The sequence below is a fragment of the Protobothrops mucrosquamatus genome, unplaced genomic scaffold (genome assembly GCF_001527695.2).
Source record: "Protobothrops mucrosquamatus isolate PMUCROS unplaced genomic scaffold, P.Mucros_1.0 scaffold993, whole genome shotgun sequence".
In the NCBI taxonomy this organism is placed as follows: Eukaryota; Metazoa; Chordata; class Lepidosauria; order Squamata; family Viperidae; genus Protobothrops; species Protobothrops mucrosquamatus.
The window spans coordinates 228,297-253,952 of NW_015387232.1; the positions used below are offsets into that span (position 1 = coordinate 228,297).

General features: G+C 41.9%; 1 protein-coding gene across 1 annotated transcript; it reads left to right on the forward strand.

The window, feature by feature from the left end:
* Window positions 1-2,640: 2,640 nt before the first annotated feature.
* Window positions 2,641-25,407, forward strand: LOC107290884 (allograft inflammatory factor 1). The gene is made up of 6 exons (XM_015819822.2): window positions 2,641-2,800; window positions 7,677-7,738; window positions 15,602-15,668; window positions 19,583-19,624; window positions 22,433-22,595; window positions 25,095-25,407. The coding sequence occupies exons 1-6, from the start codon at window positions 2,665-2,667 to the stop codon at window positions 25,177-25,179; spliced, it is 555 nt and encodes a 184-aa protein (XP_015675308.1). The 5' UTR covers window positions 2,641-2,664; the 3' UTR covers window positions 25,180-25,407.
* Window positions 25,408-25,656: the final 249 nt, after the last annotated feature.

The following is a 25,656-nucleotide window of genomic DNA, read 5'->3' on the forward strand; positions in this document are numbered from 1 at the left end:
GAACTACATTAAGAATCAGAGAACAGATTCCCTTCTGCTTCCTGGATGCTGCTGGAAAGGCTATCGCCATCATTAAAGGTAAAGATTGGCAACAGCAAACGTGGAGCCTTGATTTCTGCAAACTAGAAATGTAACAAAAGTCCACGGTCTTTGCCCTAGCCTAGACAGAGGGCAAAGGTCCACCACACATCCCTGGGTCAAAACCTCACTCCCAAGTCTTGAGCTGTGTCAGGCTCTATCCAAATACAGCTAATTCTAGGGCTATTTAGTAAGCCAGGGCTATTCAACCTTTTCACCCATTGTACCACTTTTAGGATATGGCAACATCCGCGTACCCCCAGTCGCCTAGCAAGGTGTCAAAAACTTGATGACCAAAAAAAAAAAAAAGGAAAAAAGTGATAAAGTACAGGTAGTCCTCAACTTACAACAGTTTGCTTAGTGACTGTTCGAAGTTACAATGGCACTGAAAAAAGTGCCCCCCCAAGCCACAGCCGAGCAAGACACCTGCCTGCTCGCCCGGCGGCGCTCTTCCTCCTGTCCGAGGTTTCCATTGTTGTGAGCATTTCTGTTGAGGATTGGCAGTGGGGGGTGGGGTGGGGGGTGTTTGGTTTTTATTCACCCCCCCCCCCCGTCTGCTGGGTGGTTGCAGCAGGTTTTGGTCACTTCACATGACCCTGGGACACTGGGACCATCATAAATATGAATCAGTTGCCAAGCATCTGAATGTAAATCACAAGACCCTGGAGATGCTGCAACATTCCAGCTGATCGGCGCTTCTTCTGGGCTCAGCAGAAGCACCAGGATCAGCGCTGAGCTCCAGCTGGAGCCTGGCGCTGATCCTGGTGCTTCCACTGAGCCCTGACAGCCCTGCAGCTCCAGCCATCTCTCGCTCAGGCTTGTGCGGTGCTGCCACCAGTTCAGCTCATTCCTCTCCCCCGCTACCACTTTTCTAGGATGGCCGCATACCACCTGCCAGGTGACAATGTACCACAGGTGGTACCCGTACCACTGGTTGAAAAGCCCTGTAGTAAGCAAACCAAAAGTGCCGAGTGTAAAGCTTCATGAGTATCTTGGAGCCTTTTGGAATGGCTTTCAAAATGATTTTTTTTAATTCAATTCTTTTTTATTTCTTGTATTGGGCTTCTAAGCTGCTCCAATTGATGCCCACTCTGAGCAGTGTAGACACATATTACCGATATTGCAATAAAACAGTGGCAACCACGGTTCGTAAAAATAACAATACATATAAAAGCACATAACCCTGGGACTCAAATCCATTCAACGTCTACAAGGCCAAAAACAACCGTCAAGGGAATCGGTCAAATGCTTCCACTTACAAGACTTGATAAATCAGCCATAATTTCGATGGACTTTATCAAAAACCAGGTTCAGATGCTTGGATAAACACCATTCTGCATGCAACAGCAGTGTCTGCTGGGATTCAAATGAGCCTTGTCCCTATTTTTGTATTGGTATAATGTTGTTGTTGTTGTGCGCGTGCGTGTCTGTGTGTCCAAAATGGATACACAAGTTGATCATGTAAGATTGTTTTCTTCATTCCAGCCAAATAAGCAGGAGGAGCCTACTGACCTCCATGTCTGGTCTTGTTACAAAGGGAGAAATCATAAAAATATATGACTGGATGCTAATAATACGGTTGGTTGTTTAGTTGGTTGGTTGGTTATGTGCCATCAAATTAGTATTAACTTATAGCTACCCCATAATATAGGTAGTCCTCAACTTACAATTGACCCCCAAATTTCTGCTCCTAAGGAAGAGAGTTGTTAAGTGAATTTTGCCCCATTTTACAACCTTTCATGCCACAGATGTAAACATGAATCACTGCAGTTGTTAAGTTGGTAACACGGTTGTTAAGTTGAATCTGGCTTCCCCATTGACTCTGCTTGTCAGAAGGCCGCAAAAGGTGATCACATGACCCCGGGACACTGCGACCGTTGTAAATATGAACTCGTTGCCAAACGTCCAAATTTTGATCATGTGATCACGGGGATGCTGCAATGGTCATAAGTGTGAAAACTGTTCACAAGTCACTTTTTTCAGTGCTGTTGTAACTTCGAACGGTCACTAAAGGAACTGTTGTAAGTCGGGGATTACCCGAATCTTGCTGCGGTGACGCCTTAGGCTTCCATTCCCATACTTAAAAAACTATTCCAACCCACCTTAAAATGAGTGAAACTCAGAACAGCTGAAAACGCGTCAATTTGTCATCGTGTTTTAGTAGGGCTCCATGGGCCATGTGGGGGTAGGGTGAGTGACTTGACTCTTACTTTAAAACATGCAGTGCAGTTCTCCCCACACCAAAACAGTGAGTAAGAATGAGCTAATACATATTTCAACAGCACAATAACTTGCGATGCTGCAAATCTGAAGGTATCTGTTAAGCTTTGCAGCTGCTAGGAATGTCCCCCCCCCCGAATCCCTCCCTCAGCCCTCCTTCACCCCAGCCTTGCCTCGAGTTTCCACCTGCTCCTTCTGCACAAAGGGTGGGCCTGTCATTTCCAGCCTGCCCCCACCCACGGGTTCCCTGCAGCACGAGGCTTCCCGAAACATTATGCCTACTTCTACCCATGCAACGGGTGCGCGCCAATGAACTGTGGTTTCTCTGAGCAGAAAAAAGGAAGTGGCCACTTCACACATACATGCATGTATACCGTGCTGTCTATACAAAGAGGACGGTCAGCGGAGCGGAGTGGCGGTGCTGAGCAGAGCCGTGTGTGGGAATCCAGGGGACCCTTTGGAAGACAAGGCAAAGGCACAAGTGAGCCGATGAATCCACAAGGTACCAGTTGTTTGGGAAAGTGTCTTTTGCAATTTAAGAGTTGGGAAAGAGGCTAGCATTGGGAAATTATTAACAGCCAGAGAACCAGAGGGACCAAGGGGAAAGGGAAGGAGTGAAAGACACCGTAAACAGGGCAAAAAGAGAATTTGGCTAGGCTTTGCCAGGTTAGAACCACGGGAGAAAACAACTTTGGGTTGTGAAAGGAGACTAACAGGATACCTTAAAGGCTAAGGAGGGCTCCCAGATGGCTTGCAGAACTTGAGCTGAGCAAGGGCTGGAGTTCTTATCAACTCCTTGATCTGATGAACAGATATTTTTGCAAGCATGGGCTTACAAGTTGAAGAACGATTGCAGGATTTGGGTATGGCTACTCTAGAGAAAAGAATGACTAAGAGTGACATGGTAGCAGTGTTCCCGTATTTGAGGGGCTGCCACAAAGAAGAGGGAGGGTCAACTTATTTTCCAAAGCACCAGAGGGCAAGACAAGAAACAATGGGTGAAAATTAATCGTGGAGAGAAGCAACCTAGAACTAAGAAGAAATTTCCTAACAATCATTTAGTGGAAGGGCTTGCCTCCAGAAGTTGTGGGTGCTCCATCAATGGATGTTTTTAAGAGACCGAACAGCCCCTTATCTCAAATTGTATAGGGTCTCCTGCTTGAGCAGAGGGTTTGACTAGAAGACCTCCCTTCCAGGTTTATTATAAATCTTTGAATCTTTCCTGGGAACTCAGCTGATAAGTTGGCAGTGACATCCTGTTAGAACAATCTACAGCTTGAAGTCTCCCGACCGAGGCACAGCGACAGTCCCAGCTTGAAAAGCAGGAATCAGGGAGATCTGCAGGATGTGGTCAAAAAAGTCAACTTGTCAGTCGACAGAACTTCAATGACACTGTTGCGGCTGTCAACTTGACTTTTTTTGTGTAGTCTTGGAAACAGGAAGCCTTACAATCAGGGGGATCAAGTATTCCAGCACTGTCTGTTGGGTGGCAGGCCAGCAAACATGCTCTATCAAAAGGAGAAGGTGGGTCAAGAACAGGAATGAAACTTAATTTTGCGCATATTGACTTATTTTTAGATTTCATTCTCTCTTGATTGGGTTGCTCTTTAATTATGTGTTTAATCATATCTCACAGAAAGTACAAAATGATAAGGTCTGGCATTGTCCAAAAGGGACACCCTACAAGTTTCAGTAGTTACCTGCAGCTTAGAGACTCTGTAATTTCTGTTTCTGCCTTAGCGCAAAACTCTTGTTTCTGACTTCCTAGCTTTTGCCTTCTCTCATTTATTGTTTATATGGGGTGGATGGCCAAGCCATCACCCTAAAGAGGTCGTGTTTTTTTTCCCAAGTTTCCTTCTGGAGGCTCAAAGTTTCCTTTGAACGTATCACCAAATTTTAGTGGGGCAATTGCTGAAAATGAATGTTCTGCCTTAAAGCAGGCAATGTTCTGAAATGGGTCTGACACAGTGAAAAGGAAGAAAAATAACAGCAGTGGCCCCGCCGATGTCACATGCATCCACGGGTCATCATGCAGATTATGCAAACTTGAGTTTAAATACTTTTGAATTTAAACTATATTGAGCTAAACTAAAAATAAAACAAATAATCCATTGGTCAGCATTTAAATTCATATTCAAGTTATGAACCATCAAAGTCAGCACTTCCATAATTTGCTCAGGATGTCTTGATATGAGATAACCCTTCCTTGAAGAAGTCCATGCAGAGGGCCTCAGTGGGGTGGGGTGGGGTGGGGTGGGGTGGAATGGAGTGGAGTGGAGTGGAAAGAAGGAAGGAAGGAAGGAAGGAAGGAAGGAAGGAAGGAAGGAAGGAAGGAAGGAAGGAAGGAAGGAAGGAAGGAAGGAAGGAAGTTTTTTATTTTGCTTTTCAAAATGTCAGCTCAAGGAAGGAGAGTGATAGGTATCGGTAGTCCTTGACTTTTGACCATAGTTGAGCCCAAAATTTCTGTTGCTACGTGAGACACTTGCTCAGCAAGTTTTGCACCATTTTATGACTTTTCTTGCCACCGTTGTTAAGTGAATCACTGCAGATGTTAAGTTAGTAACACGGTTGTTAAGTGAACCTGGCTTCCCCATTGACTCTGCTTGACAGAAGGTCACAAAAGGGGATCCTATGGCACTCCAAACGTCACAAATATGAATCAGTTGCCTAGCATCCCAATTTTGATCACGTGACTGTGGAGATGCTGCAACGGTTGTAAATGTGAAAAACAGTCACTTTTTTCAGTGCCATGAGTTTGAATGGTCACTAAACAAATAGTTGTAAGTCAAGGAGTAGCTGTACTAGGTTGCTTAACTCTGCCTTTAAGGATCACCAATTGATTTAAAGGTCTGGAGGCCCTCAATGGTTCCCTGGGCAATCATTGTAATGATCTGTGAGAATGAGAGAGGGGAGGGAGAAAGAAGAAGAAGAAGAAGAAGAAGAAGAAGAAGAAGAAGAAGAAGAAGAAGAAGAAGAAGAAGAAGAAGAAGAAGAAGAAGAAGAAGAAGAAGAAGAAGAAGAAGAAGAAGAAGAAGAAGAAGAAGAAGAAGAAGAAGAAGAAGAAGAAGAAGTGCAGACTAGGCAGCAATCAGATAAGAGGCAGCTGAGCCCAGAGAAGCAACATGGGTGTGGCAAACATTTCAAAAGGGGTCTAGGACAACTCACCACAGCCAACTCACTGCAGTCAACTTGTCATAGGACAACTTGCCCTGGGACAACTCATCATGGAACAAAAGAAATGGTGGAATGGAATAATTAAAGAAAGGACGCAAAAGGAGGGACAAAATTAAATGTGAATGATGGAAGTTAAAATAATTTTTAAAATTATTTTAAATGATTAAGTTGAATTGTTCCACAGCAAATTGTCCTGTGCCGAATTGGCTGCGGTGAGTTGTCCCATTCCATTTCAGAAGAAGACCTTCCTTCGTTTCTTGGATTATAAAGGTAAAGGGGGAAGAGATGTACTTTCAGACTGGCAAGATTCTGTTAATCTAACCTCACAATGAAGGCAGTGTGAGCACTCACGGTTGGTGCTTCTCTAAGGACCGACGACCATGCCGGTCACCACTACCTCCTTTCTTATTATGGGCAGATATTTCGAAACAACACAAATTACTTGTGAATATGGAAGTTTGCCATTCTTACCACACAAAAAAAGTCTTTTAAGCTGACACATTATTTTTTGCGAGACCTGAATACCCATCTTTCCTTCCCTGGCCAACTTTGCAATGTCCGATTTCCACCGTAGCCATAGTCTTTTATCGGTAATCCTTGACTTACAACAGTTCATTTAGCGATCATTCAAAGCTACAACGGCACTGAATAAAGTGACTTATTACTATTTTTCACAGTTGGAACCTTTGCAGCAACCCCAGGGTCATGTGACCAAAATTCAGATGCTTGGCAACCGGTTCATATTTATGACGGTTGCTGTGTCCCGGGTGTCATGTGATCCCCTTTTGTGATCTTCTGACAAGCAAAGTCAATGGGGAAGCCAGATTCACTTAACAACCGGGTTACTATGAACTATGGTGATTCACTTAACAACTGTGGCAAGAAATTCAATAGACTGGAGGTTTTGTATCCCCGGAAGGGAATGAGTTTTTCTCTGAATTTATATAAGCTTCCAGCTCACCTTTGTTGCCCAGACAATTGCACTGGAATTAATGGTGAAATCCTGTCCTGGGGGAGCCCCCAGATTTATTTGGCCAACTTTCATGGGGACAAAAGATAGATTGGGGAGGAGAACCCAGTTGAGAAGATCATAATGGGCAGATCCCAGCCCATTTTCTGAGAAGGAGATTTCATCTCCAGCACTGTTGTTGAACTGGACGTTCCTCAAATAGGGAAGAAGCTGAAAGAAAAGAGACCTTCGGATATTGGAATAATTGGCTGAAAGTCACAAATGAGACATCATGGCTTCTATCTTTCTGTGATAACAATCATCTAGGTTGCTGGAATTGGGTATGTGGTTGCTGGAGTTGGGTATGTCTAGTTTAACGAAGAGAAGGGAGAGGGGGGACATGATAGCAGTGTTCAAATATCTCAGGGGCTGCTACAAAGAAGAGGGTGTCAAGCTATTCTCCAAAGCGCCTGAAGGCAGGACAAGAAGCAACGGATGGAAACTAATCAAGGAGAGAAGCAACCTAGAACTAAGGAGAAACTTCCTGACAGTTAGAACAATTAACCAGTGGAACAACCTGCCTCCAGAAGCGGTGAATGCTCCAACACTGGAAGTTTTTAAGAAGAGGCTGGACAGCCATTTGTCTGAAATGGTGTAGGGTTCCTGCCTGAGCAGGGGGTTGGACTAGATGACCTCCAAGGTCCCTTCCAACTACATTATTATTATTATTATTATTATTATTATTATTATTATTATTATTATTATTATTATTATTATCATCATCATCATCATCATCATCATCATCATCATCATCATCATTATTATTATTATTATTATTATTATTATTATTATTATTATTATTATAAATGTCATAAAATGTGGCAAAACGCACATAACAAATGTCTCCCTTAACAACAAAGATTTTGGGCTAAATTGTGGTCGTACTTTGAGGACTACCAGTAGCTGTTTTTCAGCTTTCGCTTTTCCTCCTTGCTATGGGGGGGGGTGAGGGGGTGGAGAAGAGCGACAGAAAAACACAGAGTCAGAATATCTGGTTTAGTTCCTCTTTGATTGCCCAAGATTTACAGCAAACCAAAACCCAAGGAAAGGAACATCTCATCTCCTTTCTCATCAAGAAACTGCAACTAAAAGAGGAACTGTAAATACTGGATAACGTACAGAGGAACATGTGGGAAGGAAGGGAGAGACGTGCAGACAACTTTGCATGGCTGTTAATATTTTCTCCCTTCCTTAGGAGGAAAGGCCTTTAAGGCATTGAAGGTCCAGCAGGAGGAACTGTTAGATTCCATCAACAAGGTAAGACTCAAAGCTGTGTTAACACCACACACTGTCGACCAATCGTTTTTTGAGCAGTGTTTCTCAACCCTGACAACTTTATGAGGTGTGTACTTCAACTCCCAGAATTCCCCAGCCAGACCTGCTGGCTAGGGAATTCTGGGAGTTGAAGTCCACGCATCTTAAAGTTGCCAAGGTTGAGAAACACTGTTTTTGAGCCTCGTGAGAGATGCTTACCTGTATGTGAACCTAGGAAACAAAGTTAATTGAGGAATATCCTTGGTTAACAATGGCTTCAAGTCTATCCTTAGTCATGAAAGTGATTCTTGGCCTGAGACAGGAGACTGGCCCAAGGTCTAGTGGTGAAGGTGTTGAACTAGGAGTAAGAAGACCTGGGTTCTAATCCCCTCACCCAGCCACTCAAGCTCCCTGGAAGACTTTGGCCCAGTCCAAACAGATTCTGATCCCCAAATAAATACATATCAGTCTTGATGCAAAATTCATTTTTATTACATTAGTTCTTCCCCACAAATTTAAGATTATTTTCATCCATCTTTTAACACTCTGTCTTATCCAGGTGATACGTACTGAACTGTTCTTATCCACTAAACAGGATGATAATTAAGAAGTTCCAATCAATAAACAAAAATTAGATTTTGCCTACATCTACCAGTATCAAAAGCTTTTTGCCAGTCAGCACTCTATTTGACTTACTCCAATTTATTGTATATCTGAATATTTACCATATAGCTATATCGCTTCAGCAATCTCAGGTACAGATTCTCATCTCTGTTTTATATTCGTTTATTTGCACACAGTCACACATCATATAATCTGGAGATCACCTATTCTCTACATTTCAGCAAACCAGAGGCTGTGGATTCCATCCGGTTATCTTATGTCAAAAGTTGCAGCATTGGATTAAAACGTAGGGGAAACGAAGGTCATCCTTAGGTCTCATGTTGCATTTCAATTACTGGTGAAATAATCCCATTAGTAAATACATGAGCAGAGAGATTCAAATGACAGATTACCAGCCAAAAAACTCTGTTGCCAAAGTCTCAATTTCCGCAAACCACAATGATCAGCATATAAAGCTCTTTATCAACCATCGTGTCATTACCCGATTCCATTTCACAGTATGAATACGACTGAAGATTTTCTGTAAGGTTAAGAACATTGTAGGAGAAGAGCTGTGATACAGCAGTCCACGGGAGCTGAGAATCAGGAGAAATCTGACAACAGCTTTCCCAACAAGTCAGAATGATGGAGGATTTAAACTGGGAGAAGATGGCGAATAACAAGTTGGTTTTGCCTGTGGAGATTCTCAGTCATCCAGGACCTGGTTGTCCCAAAGGTGATTTTTCAAAAGGCAACTGGATTTTCTTTGTTTTTTCCTTGAAGACATTTCGCTTCTCATCCCAGAAGCTTCTTCAGTTCTGACTGAAGCTTCTCTGATGAGAAGCAAAACGTCTTCAAGGAAAAACAAAGAAAATCCAGTTGCCTTTTGAAAAATCATCTTTGGGACAAAGTTGGTTTTGCAGCTACAAATGAGACTAGAGCAGGGGTGTCAAACTCGCAACGTCACGTGACGTGTCGCGACGTATTGTGACTTTTTTTCCCATCACCGGCAATGGGGTGGGCGCGGTTTCGCTATGATGCATCTTGCCGCGGGCCAGCAGTTTGACACCCCTGGTCTAGAGCTATCAGATATCTGAACAGGCAAAGGAGGATATGGACAATTGCACAGAAGGACTTAGAAGGGAAAGATGGACATACTGTTTGGGTGACAACAATTAGAGCGAAAACCTGCAAAAAAAGATGTATTTAGGCCTAGGTGTCTGTGAGATGCCTTTCTCCAGCATTAGAAAGACTGCCTCTTCAACTGCAACATTTTTCCATAAAATAAATAAGTAGGTTTTTATTTTCAAGGATATAAGATAGCAATAAAACAGGGTCTCACCACAGAAAGGTATAAGGTATATGTGATCTACAGTGAAGAGGCTGGATTGAAGGTGATTGCTGGAGTCAACAATAAATTAAATAAATTAAATAATGTAAATCTAAGCGGTTTTGTCTGTTGAGTGACAAGAAAAAGAAATAAGCAGACATTTTCACCAGTGCTCTTCAACATCCTCATCAACGATTTGGACGAGGGGATAGATGAGGAACTCATCAAATTTGCAGATGACACCAAGCTGGCAGGAATAGACAACACTCCAGAAGACAGGCTTAGGATACAGGAGGATCTGGACAGACTTGAACACTGGGCACTATCTAACAAACTGAAATTCAATGGTGAAAAAAGTAAGGTTTTGCATTTGGGCAAGGGGAATCAAATGTACAGGTATAGTATAGGGGGTACCTTGCTCAATAGTAGTAACTGTGAGAGGGATCTCGGAGTCCTAGTGGACAATCACTTAAATATGTGCCAGCCGTGTGCTGCAGCTGCCAAAAAAGCCAACACAGTGCTAGGCTGCATTAACAGAGGGATAGAATCAAGATCACGTGAAGTATTAATACCACTTTACAATGCCTTGGTAAGGCCACACTTGGAATACTGCATCCAGTTTTGGTCACCACGATGTAAAAAAGATGCTGAGACTCTAGAAAGAGTACAGAGAAGAGCAACAAAGATGATTAGGGGACTGGAGGCTAAAACATATAAGGAACGGTTGCTGGAATTGGGTATGTCTAGTTTAACAAAGAGAAGGACCAGGGGGGACATGATAGCAGTGTTCCAGTATCTCAGGGGCTGCCACAAAGAAGAGGGAGTCAAGCTATTCTCCAAAGCGCCTGAAGGCAGGTCAAGAAGCAACGGATGGAAACTAATCAAGGAGAGAAGCAACTTAGAACTAAGAACTAAGGAGAAACTTCCTGACAGAACAATTAACAATTAACCAGTGGAACAACCTGCCTCCAGAAGCGGTGAATGCTCCAACACTGGAAGTTTTTAAGAAGAAACTGGACAGCCATTTGTCCGAAATGGTATAGGGTTTCCTGCATGAGCAGGGGGTTGGACTCGATGACCTTCAAGGTCTCTTCCAACTTTATTATTATTATTATTATTATTATTATTATTATTATTATTATTATTATTATTATTATTATTATTATTATTATTTACAAGCCGCAATCAGTGGTGGGATTCAGCCGGTTCGCACCACTTCGGCAGAACCGGAAGCAGCATCCACATAAAGAACCGGTTGTTCACATATTTGAATCCCATCACTGGCCGCAATACATGTAAATTTCAGTGACTACTGTTGTGAAAACAGCCCTCCCCAAATAATCCCAAGACACCCCAAAGCCAGCTATTATTTGATTTTAAGTCTATGCCTATTGGACAGAAGACAAAAAGGTGGATGTGTCCTCCTTTTGCCTGATAACCCTCTGTGAAACCATTTCAAGTTCCTTATCAGTTGAACAGTGGTAAGACCCATTGTACTTGTTAATATCTTTTGAGACAACTTGAAATCTTTTGATGGCAGGTTCACACTCAAAGTTGTGCTGATGAAATTTCTTTTTTTCTAAGATGGTTATTTTCCGTCTTCCAATCCCACATGCGTCTAGTCACTCCATGTCACATGGTGAAATGAGTTGTAGATCACAAAAACTTGCCTTGCAATAACATTTGGTAGCTGGAAAACTATGAAACTCAGAATAACAGAGTTGGAAGGGATCTTGAAGGTCTTCTAGTCCAACCCCCTGCTCAAACAGGAGGCCCTACACCATTTCAGCCAAATTTTGTCTAATCTCTTCTTAAAAACCTCCAGTGTTGGAGCACCCACAACTTCTTTTTCATTAAACTAGACCAGGGATAGGCAACCTTGGCTCTTTTATGACTCGTGGACTTCAACTCCCGTGGCTGGCTCAGGAATTCTGGGAATTGAAGTCCACGAATCATAAAAGAGCCAATGTTGCCTACCCCTGAACTAGACATACTCATTTCCTGCAACCATTCTTAGTATGTTTTAATCTTCAGTCTCCTAATCATCTTTGTTGCTCTTCTCTGCAGTCTTTCTAGAATCTCAACCTTTTTTATGTTGTGGCGACCAAAAATGGATGCAATATTTCAAGTGTGGTCTTACCAAGGCATTATAAAGTGGTACTAACACGTCACATGATCTTGATTTTATGCCTCTGTTAACTCCTCCTGATTGTAAGGGAGGCAGCTGAATCTCCTGCTGTACACCTGAATTTTCTGGAAGATATGTTACATTTTTAAGAAGCAGGCTGGGTTTCTTCACCTCAAAGTGGTTATATAAACCATAACTATATTGTGAAAGCAAACAGCCAACACTGTTGAAATTCTAGTTTGTGTCTGGTCCAAAATACTACCTAACCCTATAGTTTAGCTGCCCCCTACTGGCTAAATTAGATTACAATACTAGACAACCCGTGAGCGGTTGGGTCATCATTTCAGAGAGATTTCCTTATTAGATTCTTTGCTGCCTTCAACAGTGACAGAACTTCTAATGTACTGCCTTCACTGGATGGATGGATGGATGGATGGATGGATGGATGGATGGATGGATGGATGGATGGATGGATGGATGGATGGATGGATGGATGGATAGATAGATAGATAGATAGATAGATAGATAGATAGATAGATAGATAGATAGATAGATAGATAGATAGATAGATAGATAGATAGATAGATAGATAGATAGATAGATAGATAGATAGATTAAAGTTAAAATACAGTAGAGGAAGATACATCTCAGTGTATGTAATAATGCAATTTTATATTCAAAGGAGTCAAAAATTTAAGATGGCAGCTGTGATCCTGTGATTCAGGCCCCAAGGCTTTCATTATATGATCACACTGACCATCTTTACTTTTTTGAACCCTCCTGCCCCCAGAATGGGACAACTCGCTACGGGATAACTCACCATGGAATAACGTACCTTGAGACAGTTCAACAATTCAATTTAATTATTTAAAGTAATTAAAAAAATATTTTAACCTTTGTCATTCACATCTCATTTTATCCTTCCTTTTGCATCCTTTCTTTAGCGATTTCATTCCACCATTTCTTCAATATTAGTGTAACTCTTGTCCCCTGGTGAGCTGGCCACAGCGAGTTGTCCTATATCCCCCCTGCCCCAGATAATAATAATAATAATAATAATAATAATAATAATAATAATAATAATAAAAAAAAATTGGAAGGGACCTTGAAGGTCATCGAGTCCAACCCGCTGCTCAGGCAGGAAACCTTATACCATTTCAGACAAATGGCTGTCCAGTCTCTTCTTAAAAACTTCCAGTGTTGGAGCCTTCACCGCTTCTGGAGGCAGGTTGTTCCACTGGTTAATTGTTCTAACTATCAGGAAGTTTCTCCTTAGTTCTAGGTTGCTTCTCTCCTTGATTAGTTTCCACCCGTTGCTTCTTGTCCTGCCTTCAGGCACCTTGGAAAATAGCTTGACTCCCTCTTCTTTGTGGCAGCCCCTGAGATACTGGAACACTGCTATCATGTCCCCCCTCGTCCTTCTCTTTGTTAAACTAGACATACCCAATTCCAGCAACCGTTCCTTATATGTTTTAGCCTCCAGTCCCCTAATCATCTTTGTTGCTCTTCTCTGTACTCTTTCTAGAGTCTCAACATCTTTTTTACATCGTAGTGACCAAAACTGGATGCAATATTCCAAGTGTGGCCTTACCAAGGCATTGTAAAGTGGTATTAATACTTGATTCTATCCCTCTGTTAATGCAGCCCAGCACTGTGTTGGCTTTTTTGGCAGCTGCAGCACACTGCTGGCTCATATTTAAGTGATTGTCCACTAGGACTCTAGTAACGGTGAGAGGTCCCTCTCACCGTTACTACTACTACCCCCTATACCAGTGGTGGCGAAGCTATGGCACGGGTGCCAGAGGCGGCACTCAGAGCCCTCTCTGTGGGCACGTGCGCCATCGCCCCAGTCCTAGGCCTTCACCTGGGTTTTATAAAACCGTTTCACTTTAGGCCTCCGCCGCCATGTGCAAAAAAAAAAAAAGGTTCAATCAGTCAATTTCAACTTCTCCCACGAAAAAAAAAAGATCTTACAAAGTTGGAATTGATTGATTGAACCTTTTAGTCCCACCCAGTCTGCCGTTACCATCGCAGCCACGCCCACCCAATGGGCCACACCCAGCCAATGGACCACGCCCACCCGGCACTCGACGATGCATAAGTGGGTTTTGGGTTGCAGTTTGGGCACTCCCATCTCTAAAAGGTTCGCCATCACTGCCCTATACTATACCTGTACATTTGGTTTTTCTTGCCTAAATGTAGAACCTTACTTTTTTCACCATTGAATTTCATGACCCTTCCCTATACATTTAAACACCAGCAAAACCTTTCTTAACACAGTCAGTAATTTCAGCCACTGGCAATGCAGCTAGCTGCATTGGAATATCAACAATGATTTAATTGGACATATTGCGACTGACGATTTTTAGGCAATCTACATTCTTTCTGAAGCCTCGCAAAACTTCAAAAGGATTTTTAATGACCAGTTTGACTTAAATATTAATTCTTTTTACTGCCTAGGTTCTACCCGAAAAGGCTTCTATCTGCCATTCCTAAATTACTGTACTCACAAAGGATTGGGGTTCTCATGGGAATCAGGATCAAATTTAAGCCTTAACCCCGAAATCTTTCCAATCTATCTTGCTGCAATTAAATCAAGAAAAGTAACTGGATGAAATTAGAACCAAGCCCTTGCTGTATTTTCAACTGAATCAAATCATAGCTTTCCTAGTTAAAATGTAGTCAAAATGATCCCATTCTGCTTAAAAATAAATTTAAAAATAAAATATATACACCCGATACCATTGAAAATTTGGAAGGTGAACCCCTCCTCTTCATATGAAACGCTTAAATCTAAATGGAAACTTTGATGGGGAGACCATCACTCAGCCTTAATCTGAGTAAAAGGAATCCACACCATTTTGGAGCAGAAAAACAATCAGGTTTTAAATCTACTTACAATTACAACTACTTTACAATTCTACTACCCTCAGCCATGTTCCATTTTTTCTCAGTATTTATTCAGCTTCATTCAGAATGCAAAAAGGGTGGTCTTGCTTAAGAAATATAGGCAACCCACAAGCATTTCTCAGTCTTCACAGCTTTAAGCTTTGTGGACATCAATTCCCAGAATTCTTCCAGCCAGCATGCTGGGAGTTGAAGTCCACCCAGCTTAAAGCTACCAACGCTGAGAAACACTGAATCAGAGTACTATTCAGAGTTCAATCAAAATTACTCCCAACTAAGTATGAATAGAATTGGGTCTTAATGGTCTTAACAGGTTCAATCAATCAGAATAGAGCTAGAAGGGACCTTGGAGGTCTTCTAGTCTAACCCCTTGCTCAAGCAGGAGAACCTATACCAGGGGTAGGCAACCTTGGCTCTTTTATGACTCGTGGACTTCAACTCCCAGAATTCCTGGGAGTTGAAGTCCACGAGTCATAGAAGAGCCAAGGTTGCCTACCCCTGACCTATACCATTTCAGACAGGTGGCTGTCCAGTCTCTTCTTAAAAACCTCCAGTGATGAAGCACCCACAACGTTTGACAGCAAAGCTGTTCCACTGGTTAATTGACTTCACTTAGGAAATGTCTCCTTAATTCCAGGTTGCTTCTCTCCTTGATTAGTTTCCATCCATTATTTCTTGTCCTGCCTTCAGGTGCTTTGGAAAATAAGTTGATGGTCCTCTCCTCTTTGTGGCGGCTCCTCAAATATTGGATGGGTCTTAAGATGGGCCACCATTTTTCCATTAGGACATACGGAATGCTATTCTCACCCTCAAGCTGCCTCTTTACTTGCTGTTGGGATGTAATCCTCGCTTTTCCCACTCTAAACTCCTTCCCACCTCCCCCCACCCCATTCTACAGGAATTCTTGGAGAGCCCAAAATACAACACGGATGAAGACCTCGCTGAAAAACTAGAGCTATTTAAAAGTGAGTGACATTGGTGACGGACTTGAAATAATGGAAAGGGTGGAATGGGGTACTGCTGTTTAACAGAGTAGAACAGATCTACTCCAAATTTCTTAAAGCAGGGGTCTTCAGACTTGGCCCTTTTGTGACTTGTGGACTTCAACTCCCAGAATTCCTCAGCCAGTTTGAAGGCCCCTGTCTTAAATGATGAGAGGATTAGAAAGAGGGGCCAAACTTCATTTATCTATGGTTAGCGACCCCCAAGCCTTAACAGTACTGAATGGCCTGCTGCCACCTCCAACCATGCCAGTCTCGGCCTTCATTGTTCTCCTTCTTTGCCTGCTTCCTTCTTCCACTGCCAAGTGTCTGCCAAGTAGATCCTTCCCTGGCCATTTCTCCCCCACTGCCCCTTCCCTTACTTCCTTGCTTCCTAAAGAGCTCCCCTGCTGTTCCCAGTAGCAGCAGACAATTATTAGACCAGGGCCAAACATGGATCTTTTCCTTTCTCTGCTAATCTTCCCTTTCCTGCCCATTATCACCGGGCTTTTTGGAGAACGTAGCTTCTCTCATGCAAGTGTGGGAAGTCAGTCCCCCAGAGGCAGGAAAGCATGCCCAGTTTTCTTAATAGCCCCAGCTCTATAGAGATGCAGATGTAAATCCTGGGAGCTAGGAGATTAAGAAGACAAAGACCTAAAATCTACATACCCCATCCAAACTCTAGGAGTCATCAGCCCCAACCCCAAGGAAGCAGGATATGACCTTTGGTCATAATAGGATTAACCCATCACCATCAGAATACCAGAAAAGCACACTCAGACTCAGGTCAAAGTTCATGCCACAGGAAGAGGAAGCAACAGGATGCAACTCCAGAGGGTATAAAAACCCACTCCCTACATGTGCTCAGCTCTTTTTTTTCCTCTTTCCTGCCAGAGCCGTCTTTCTGTCTGGCTCTCCTCTTCAATAAACTGCAACCTTCTTTCTAAAGCAGTCGCCATGTTGTTTATTCCCGGCTTGGACTGGACCATGATGAAGACTTTTCTTCCAACACAAGGACAACAGCTCCACGATCCTCATTCTAGAGATAGAATAAGAGGAACCTATGGGGTCTATGATTTTCAGGCCAGTGTAGCTTCCCTGCCAAAACAGAGGAGGAAAATACCAGGATCTTATTCATAGTCAGCCCTGCTGGCTTTGCCTGGCCTTCGGAGGGGGAGATGAAAAGCTGGCAAGCCAAGCTGCCCGTTAAAGGACCTGCCAGCGCAGCTGATGCTCAGGAACTAGGAGAAGAGGACACCGTTTATTTCAAGGGAGAAATGGCCCATCTCCAACTCCCCAGCCTTTCCTCCTCAACCCAGAAGTAATTCCTGGCATCTGATCCTGAAATAAAGCAGCTCAGGTGCTGAAATTTAAAAAATAAATAAATAACAGGAATGTCAAGCCAATCCAGGTGTTGCATAATAACAACTTGAATGGAAGTTGTTGCGCTCCAACAATCAGCACTCCATGTCCTGAAAGTTTTTTCAATCTTCATTAGCCTAATTTAGGAGGTGAGGAGAGAACGGTTTTATTTTCTTCATTTGGGGGATTTGGGGGAAGGAGGATAATCCCAAGGACCTTTAGTTGTCTGATTTGCACACTGAGTAACAACAAGCACAGGTAGTCCTCAACTTACAGCTTTTCTTTTGGTGACCGTTCAAAGTTACAACGGAACTGAAAAAAAGTGATTTATGACCGTTTTTCACACTTACGACCCTTGATCTTGGTCACATGGTCAAAATTCAGACACTTGGCAACGGACTCGTATTTATGACCGTTGCGGTGTCCTGGGGCCACGTTTTCACTTTTTGCCACCTTCTGACAAGCAAAGTCAATGGGAAAGCCAGATTCACTTAACAACCATGTCGCCATCTTAACAAAACTGCAGAGATTCGCTTAACCCAGGGGTAGGCAAACCTCTTTTATGACTGGTGGACTTCAATTCCCAGAATTCCTGAGCCAGCCATGCTTAGGGAAAAGGGAGAGGTTTCCAAGCTGAGCCATGCTGGCTCAGGAATTCTGGGAGTTGAAGTCCACCAGTCATAAAAGAGCCCAGGTTGCCTACCCGTGGCTTAACCAGTGTGGCAAGAAAGGTCATAAAATGGGGCAAGACCCCCTAACAAATGTCTTACTTAGCAACAGAAATTTTGGATTCAATTGTGGTCATAAGTCAAGGACTACCTGTATACAGTGCATGATTCATATCTGGATGCATTTTTAAAAAGCGCCTTTAAGTAAATCAGGAACACTCAAATCAATTATATGGGTTGTTCCCCTTTTTGTTTGGTATATCAATGGATCCCTTTCCTTAACCTTTATGGCTACTCCTTTCTTTTAACCCTACATCTTCATATTATGCTGAGGCTCCATTTATTCAATATCATGCTGCTGTATTATGGTATTAAGGGGAGTTAAATCATAGATAGATAGATAGATAGATAGATAGATAGATAGATAGATAGATAGATAGATAGATAGATAGATAGATAGATAGATAGATAGATAGATAGATATTAGATGATTGATAGAGATATAGAGATGGAAGATAGATAGATAGATAGATAGATAGATAGATAGATAGATAGATAGATAGATAGATAGATAGATAGATAGATAGATGATAGGATTACATTGATTTGTGATCCCTCTTCCTTGTGCATCCAAACACAGAAGAGTCAAATTAGCATGAGGATAAAATCTCTAAATTTATGTGCAGGTATACAACTAAATCTGAGGACTGGATCTCGGCTTCATAGGATAATAATAATAATAATAATAATAATAATAATAATAATAATAATAATAATAATAATAATCATAATAATAATAATAATAATAGTAGTAGTAGTAGTAGTAGTAGTAGTAGTAGTAGTAGTAGTAAAGTTGGAAGGGACCTTGGAGGTCATCTAGTCCAGGGCTTTTCAACCAGTGGTACGGGTACCACCTGTGGTACATTGGCACCTGGCAGGTGGTATGCAACCATCCTAGAAAAGTGGTAGTGAGGGAGGGGAATGAGCTGAACCGGTGGCAGCACCGCACAAGCCTGAGCGAGAGACGGCTGGAGCTGCAGGGCTGTCAGGGCTCAGCGGAAGTGACAGGATCAGTGCCGCTTTCCAACTGATCGGCGCTTCTTCGGGGCTATCAGGGCTCAGCGGAAGTGCCAGGATCAGTGTCGCTTTCCAGCTGATCGGCACTTCTTTGGGGCTGTCAGGGTTCAGTGGAAGCACCAGGATCAGCGCCAGGCTCCAGCTGGAGCTCGGTGCTGATCCTGGCGCTTCTGCTGAGCCCAGAAGAAGCACCGATCAGCTGGAATGTTGCAGCATCTCCAGGGTCTTGTGATTTACATTCAGATGCTTGGCAACTGATTCATATTTATTAGTCACAGTGTCCCAGGGTCATGTGAAGTGACCAAAACCTGCTGCAACCACCCAGCAGACGGGGGGAATAAAAACCAAACACCCCCCACCCTCACCCCCGCTGCCAATCCTCAACAGAAATGCTCACAACAATAAAAACCTCAGACAGGAGGAAGAGCGCCGCCGGGTGGGCAGGCAGGTGACTTGCTCAGCTGTGGCTTGGGGGGCACTTTTTTCAGTGCCATTGTAACTTCGAACAGTCACTAAATGAACTGTTTTAAGTCGTGGACTACCTGTACTTTATCACTTTTTTCTGGGTTTTTTTTTGGTCATCAAGTTTTTGACACCTTGCTAGGCGACTGGTGGTACTCGGATATTGCCATATCCTAAAAGTGGTACAATGGGTGAAAAGGTTGAAAAGCCCTGATCTAGTCCAACCCCCTGCTCAGGCAGGAAACCCTATACCATCTGAGCAGTTGCTGTTGGAACTTATGGTGGATTGGATAAACTTAAAATGTTCTGCTGACCTGCTTTCTTTTGCAGAGAAGTACATGGAATTTGATCTCAACGCACAAGGTGATATAGGTAAGTGTTATTGATAGATGAGATTCCCACGAATGGGCGCAGAAATATTTTTCTATAAGCATCCATAATCTTTCTGCTCTGTGAATAGTACAGACCATAAATAATCACACAGAAATATGCTAAGATTGTTTTACCTCCTACACTCCCAACAACTCCTCCAGTTCTCAGCCAACATATTTAAAATTAATCACAGTTTTAAAAATGAAATTGACACATCATCCATAAAAATATGGATTTAGAATTTAGTGTAAAAACGAACCGGTCAATCTTTGCAATTTCCATTCGATATTATTTCTGCATCAATCTGCTGTTTTGTAAAAACGGTCCTCACATCTTCAGTTTAGAATATTTAAAGGATAGCCAAATATATGTGCTTTCAAAGTAAACATTTCTAAACTCATTAAAAAATATACATATGAATAGGCATATTGGTCTGCTTTTTGAATGAGGCCCTCTGTTACTAAATCTGGAAGTGTACAATTAGAAAGGAAACTGTATTCTAATCCAAATCTTTATTCAGGAAATATGGGTTGGATGATGGATCAAATCCATTTCTATTACAATTTTAAAAGAATGGGTTCTTATATTTATACTTATCTGCTGTAAAAAAAAAATTGAAAGTCATCTTCTATATATATAAATAAAAATGTAAATGTTCGTTTGTTCAAAATCTTAAATCTCCGAAAGCTCTTCACCAATTGCTTTGAAATTTTGACACAATGTTGCATTCGAATACGTGCATGTTTCTATATACCTATATTATATAGATGTCACACCTGTGACAGGTAAAACATGCTTTTTTTGAAAAACAGTGCCATCTGTTGGACGTAAAAGCAACACACACTACATATTACAAACGTGCGCTTTCTCTTTTCTTTCTTTTCCATTTAACCAGACTGAGCCACAGCTAGTTTCTTTATAATTTTTCCTTTCTTTCATTACTGCATTCTTGTCTTTATTCTTTTTCTTTTTTCCTCTATTTTCATTTTAAATATTACTTCTTGTTAGTTTTTATTGTGTTTTCAAACTTCTAATAAAGTTTATTTAAAAAATTTAAAAGAATGAAATCATCAATTATCCTGATTTATTGATTGTTCCAATTACTAATAAAATACCACAGTAAAATAATGCTTCTTCCGTGTGAAGCTTGATTCCTAATATCTTCCATGTTTGTATCCATGGCAATTTTTTCCTAGCAATATTATACACATTATACACATTTATTTATATATACTGTATATATATACATGGAGAGGTCTGCAATTAAAAATAATATCATTCAAGAGAGAAAAAACCTAAAGAAACAAAACATCTTGCTTTCAAAAGCCAAGTTGTTTAAACTACAAAAGTCTGCAAGACAAGTATACAAATGTAACAAAATAAAAACCAAAGAATTAAAATCAGTAAAAAAACCAATCAAATCAGAAGTTAAGACTATTAAGATTAACAAGGCAAAAAAATGGAAAGGCCAGAAAGAAAAATACCATGTGAAAATATTAATTGTTCATAAATTTGTGGATGAGTGCAGTGCAGTGCTTAAAATGCTGGTTTAAGACTGGGGAGACCCAGATTTAAATCCACTGTCTGTCACCTGTGGAAATTGAATGATTTTGGAGCTAATTTCACAGAGCCATTATTGGAGGGCTAAAATGAAAGGAGCACCTCCTATAAACCCTCTTTAACTTCTGAAGAAAAGGTGAGATTAACAGATTTATCTGAAGTGGAATAATATAGCTATACATACCAGTTATGTGTAGCTATTTGTAGAGAGGCCATTTTTAAAGCAGAAGACACAGTGTCAGAGATTAACACTTACAAACTATAATAATAATACTAATAATATAGTAATACTGATACTAATACTAACAATAACAATAATAATAATAAAGTCAGAAGGGACCTTGGAGGTCATCTAGTCCAACCCCCTGCTCAGGCAGGAAACCCTATACCATTACAGACAAATGGCTGTCCAGTCTCTTCTTAAGAACTTCCAGTGTTGGAACATTCACAACTTCTTGAGGCAGGTTGTTCCACTGATTGATTGTTCTGACTGTCAGGAAATTTCTCCTTAGTTCTAGGTTGCTTCTCTCTTTGCTCGGTTTCCATTCGTTGCCCCGCCCCGCCCTGCCCTGCCCTATCCTACCCTGCCCTGCCCTTCTCTTCTCTACCTACCCTTCCCTTCCCTACCCTACCCTACCCTACCATATCCTATCCTATCCTATCCTATCCTACCCTAATCTAATCCTGTCCTATCCTATCCTATCCTACCCTGTCCTACCCTATCCTATCCTACCCTACCCTAATCCTATCCTACCCTACCCTAATCCTATCCTACCCTATCCTACCCTAATCCTATTCTAACCTATCCTCCCCTAATCCTATCCTATCCTATCCTACCCTACCCTATCCTCCCCTAATCCTATCCTCCCCTAATCCTATCCTCCCCTAATCCTATCCTCCCCTACCCTATCCTCCCCTAATCCTATCTTCCCCTAATCCTATCCTATCCTCCCCTATCCTCCCCTACCCTAATCCTATCTTATCCTACCCTACCCTAATCCTATCCTATTCTACCCTATCTTCCTACCCTAATCTTATCCTATCCTACCCTCCCCTATTCTCCTCTAATCCTATCCTATCCTATCCTCCCCTAATCCTATCCTAACCTATCCTCCCCTACCCTATCCTCCCCTAATCCTATCCTATCCTACCCTACCCTATCCTATATTCTTAGAAGCTGGTGCATTTTGTATGCCTTTTATCTTTCTTTTTATTGTGGTTCATTCTTGTTCCTCCTGTTCCCTCAAGATATCATGGCTCTGAAGCGGATGTTGGAAAAGTTGGGTGCAGCCAAGACCCACCTAGAACTGAAAAAAATGATCACTGAGGCCACAGGAGGGATGCGAGAAACCATCAACTACCATGACTTTGTCGCTGTGATGCTGGGAAAGCGATCAGCTATCCTTAAAATGTAAGTATTTATTTATTAAATGTATTAACCACTCATTTTATCATAAGATAACTTGGGCGATTTACAATATGACATAGGTGGAGCAGAGAAGTGCTGTGGACATAGGATACTTGGATTTCAGAAAGGAATTTGACAAAGTGGACCGCAAGCCTACTTCTTACTAAGTTAGAAAAATGTGGGATAGACAGCATCACCACCAGATGCATTCGTAACTGGCTGACAAACTGAACTCAATGTGTAGTCCTTAATGAACCTAATAATAATAATAATAATAATAATAATAATAATAATAATAATAATAATAATAATAATAATAATAATAATAATAATAATAATAATAATAATAATAATAATAATAGTAAAGTTGGAAGGGATCTTGAAGGTCATCTAGTCCAACCCCCTGCTCAGGCAGGAAACCCTATACCATTTCGGACAAATGGCTGTCCAGTCTCTTCTTAAAAACTTCCAGTGTTGGAGCATTCACCGCTTCTGGAGGCAGGTTGTTCCACTGGTTAACTGTTCTGTCAGGAAGTTTCTCCTTAGTTCTAGGTTGCTTCTCTCCTTGATTAGTTTCCACCCGTTGCTTCTTGTCCTGCCTTCAGGCGCTTTGGAGAATAGCTTGACTCCCTCTTCTTTATTAACCTACATCAACATAGAGGGAAGTAAGCAGTGGGGTACCCCAATGTTCTGTTTTAGACCGACTACATAAACTATTTAGATGAGAAACTCATCAAATTTGCAGATGACACCAAGGTGGTAGGAATAGCCAACATCCCATAAGATAGGCTCAAGATTCAGAAGGACCTTGAGAGACTTGAATACTGGGCCCTACTCTAACAAAATGAAATTCACTGGTGAGAAAAGTAAAGTTCTACACTTAGGCAGGAAAAACCAAATGCACAGGTATAGAATAGATGGTACCTTGCTCAATAGCAGTAACTATGAGAGGGATCTTGGAGTCCTAGTGAACAATTGCTTAAATATGAGCCAGCAGTGTGCTGCAGCTGCCAAAAAAGCTAACACAACCTTAGGCTGCATTAACAGAGGGATAGAATCAAGATCACATGCAATGTTAATACCACTTTATAATGCCTTCATAAGGCCACACTTGGAATACTGCATCTACTTTTGATTGCCACAATATAAAAAAATATGTTGGGACTCTGGAAAGAGTGCAAAGATCAACAAAGATGATGAGGGGGCTGGAGGCTAAAACATATAAAGAACAGTTGCAGAAACTGGGTATGACCAGTCTAGTGAAAAGAAGGACTAAGGGTGACACGATAGAAGTGTTCCAATATTTGAGGGGCTGCCACAAAAAATAAGTTATCAACCTATTTTCCAAAGCACCTGAAGGCAGGACAAGAAGCAATGGATGGAAATCAGCAAGGAAAGAAGCAACTTAGAATTAAGGAGAAATTTCCTGACAGTGAGAACAATTCACCAGTGGAACAGCTTGCCTTCAGAAGTTGTGGGTGCTACATCACTGAAGGTTTTTACGAAGAGATTGGACATCCATTTGTTTGAAATGGTATAGGGCCGTGCAGTGCTTTTTTTGTAAAAAAAAAAAAAAAAAAAAAAAAAAGTGCCGGAACTCACACACGTCATACAACCCTCCTTGCCTACCCTACAAGGTTCCATCCAAAAAAAGTGCCAGAACTCCGTTCTGGGCGTTCTATGACAAAAAAAAGCCCTCGGGCCGTGGTGGCGAACCTATGGCATGCGTGCCACAGGTGGCAAGCAGAGCCCTCTCTGTGGGCACGCGCGCCGTCGCCCCAGTTCTAGGCCTTCAGCTGGGTTTTATAAAACCTTTCCGCTTTAGGCCTCCATCGCCATGTGCAAAAAAAAAAAAGGTTCAATCAATCAATCAATTTCAACTTCTCACAGGAAAAAAAAAGATCTCGCAAAGTTGGAATTGATTCATTGAACTTTTTAGTCCCACCCAGTCTGCCATTACCACCGCAGATATGCCCACCCAATGGGCCACGCCCACCCAATGGGCCATGCCCACCCAATGGGCCACAATCACCCAATGGGCCATGCCTACCCGGCACCCGACGATGCATAAGTGGGTTTTGGGTTGCAGTTTGGGCACTCAGTCTCTAAAAGGTTTGCCCTCACTGGTATAGGGACTCCTGCTTGAACAGGGAGTTATACTACTAGAAGATCTCTAATGTCCCAACTCTTATTCTATTAACTCTTATTCTATCAAGCTGTCTTGATTTCTACCAGGCTAAGCATTTGGACTGGCAAAAAAGTAGAGCAAGTTTTAAAACAAATCTCTGCAGAAGTTAGGAATCTGTGGATAGATCTCCAAGGTGAACAGGTTAGCAAGGATTCTCTGATTCTAGTTATTTAACACCCACCCCCCCACCCCCCATATTATTCCTTTTGTAATAATGTTGTAACAACCAGGTTTCGAAGAGGGAAAGACATTAACTCAGGGGAAATGAAGAGTATCTTCTGTGAATTCATTTTTGTTTTCCTGCTTCGCTGCAGAATTCTAATGTACGAAAAAATGACAGAGAAGGAAGAGCTTCCAACTGGTCCTGCTCCAAAGAAAACGGTGGGAGAGCTTCCTTAACCCTCCCCAAGAAGAGAACAAAGAAGAATCATATATTATCACACTCACACGCACGCACACACACAGACTATACAGGTAGTCCTCGACTTCCAACACTTCATTTAGTGACCATTCAAAGTTACAGTGGCACTGAAACAAGCGACCTATGATCGTTTTTCCCACTTAACGACCATTGCAGCATCCCCAGGGTCACGTGATCAAAATTCAGACGCTTGGCAACTGACTCGTATTTATGACGGTTGCGGTGTCCTGAGGTCATGCGATCTCTTTTTGTGACCTTCCAACAAGCCAAGTCAATGGGGAAGCCAGATTCAGTTAACAACCATGTTATTAACTTACCAACTGCAGTGATTCACTTAACAGCTGTGGCAAGCAAGGTTGTAAAATGGGGCCAAATTTGCTTAACAAATGTCTCGCTTAGCAACAGAAATGTTGGGCTCAATTGTGGTCATTAAGTTAAGGACTGCCTGTACCAGC

What these genes read in the sequence shown, in the direction of transcription:
- LOC107290884 (XM_015819822.2), top strand. Translation starts at nt 2,665, where the DNA reads ATGTATACCGTGCTGTCTATACAAAGAGGACGGTCAGCGGAGCGGAGT. An exon ending in TGTTAGATTCCATCAACAAG is followed by an intron (nt 7,739 to 15,601) that starts GTAAGACTCAAA and finishes CCCATTCTACAG; the next exon opens with GAATTCTTGGAGAGCCCAAA. An exon ending in AAAACTAGAGCTATTTAAAA is followed by an intron (nt 15,669 to 19,582) that starts GTGAGTGACATT and finishes TTTCTTTTGCAG; the next exon opens with AGAAGTACATGGAATTTGAT.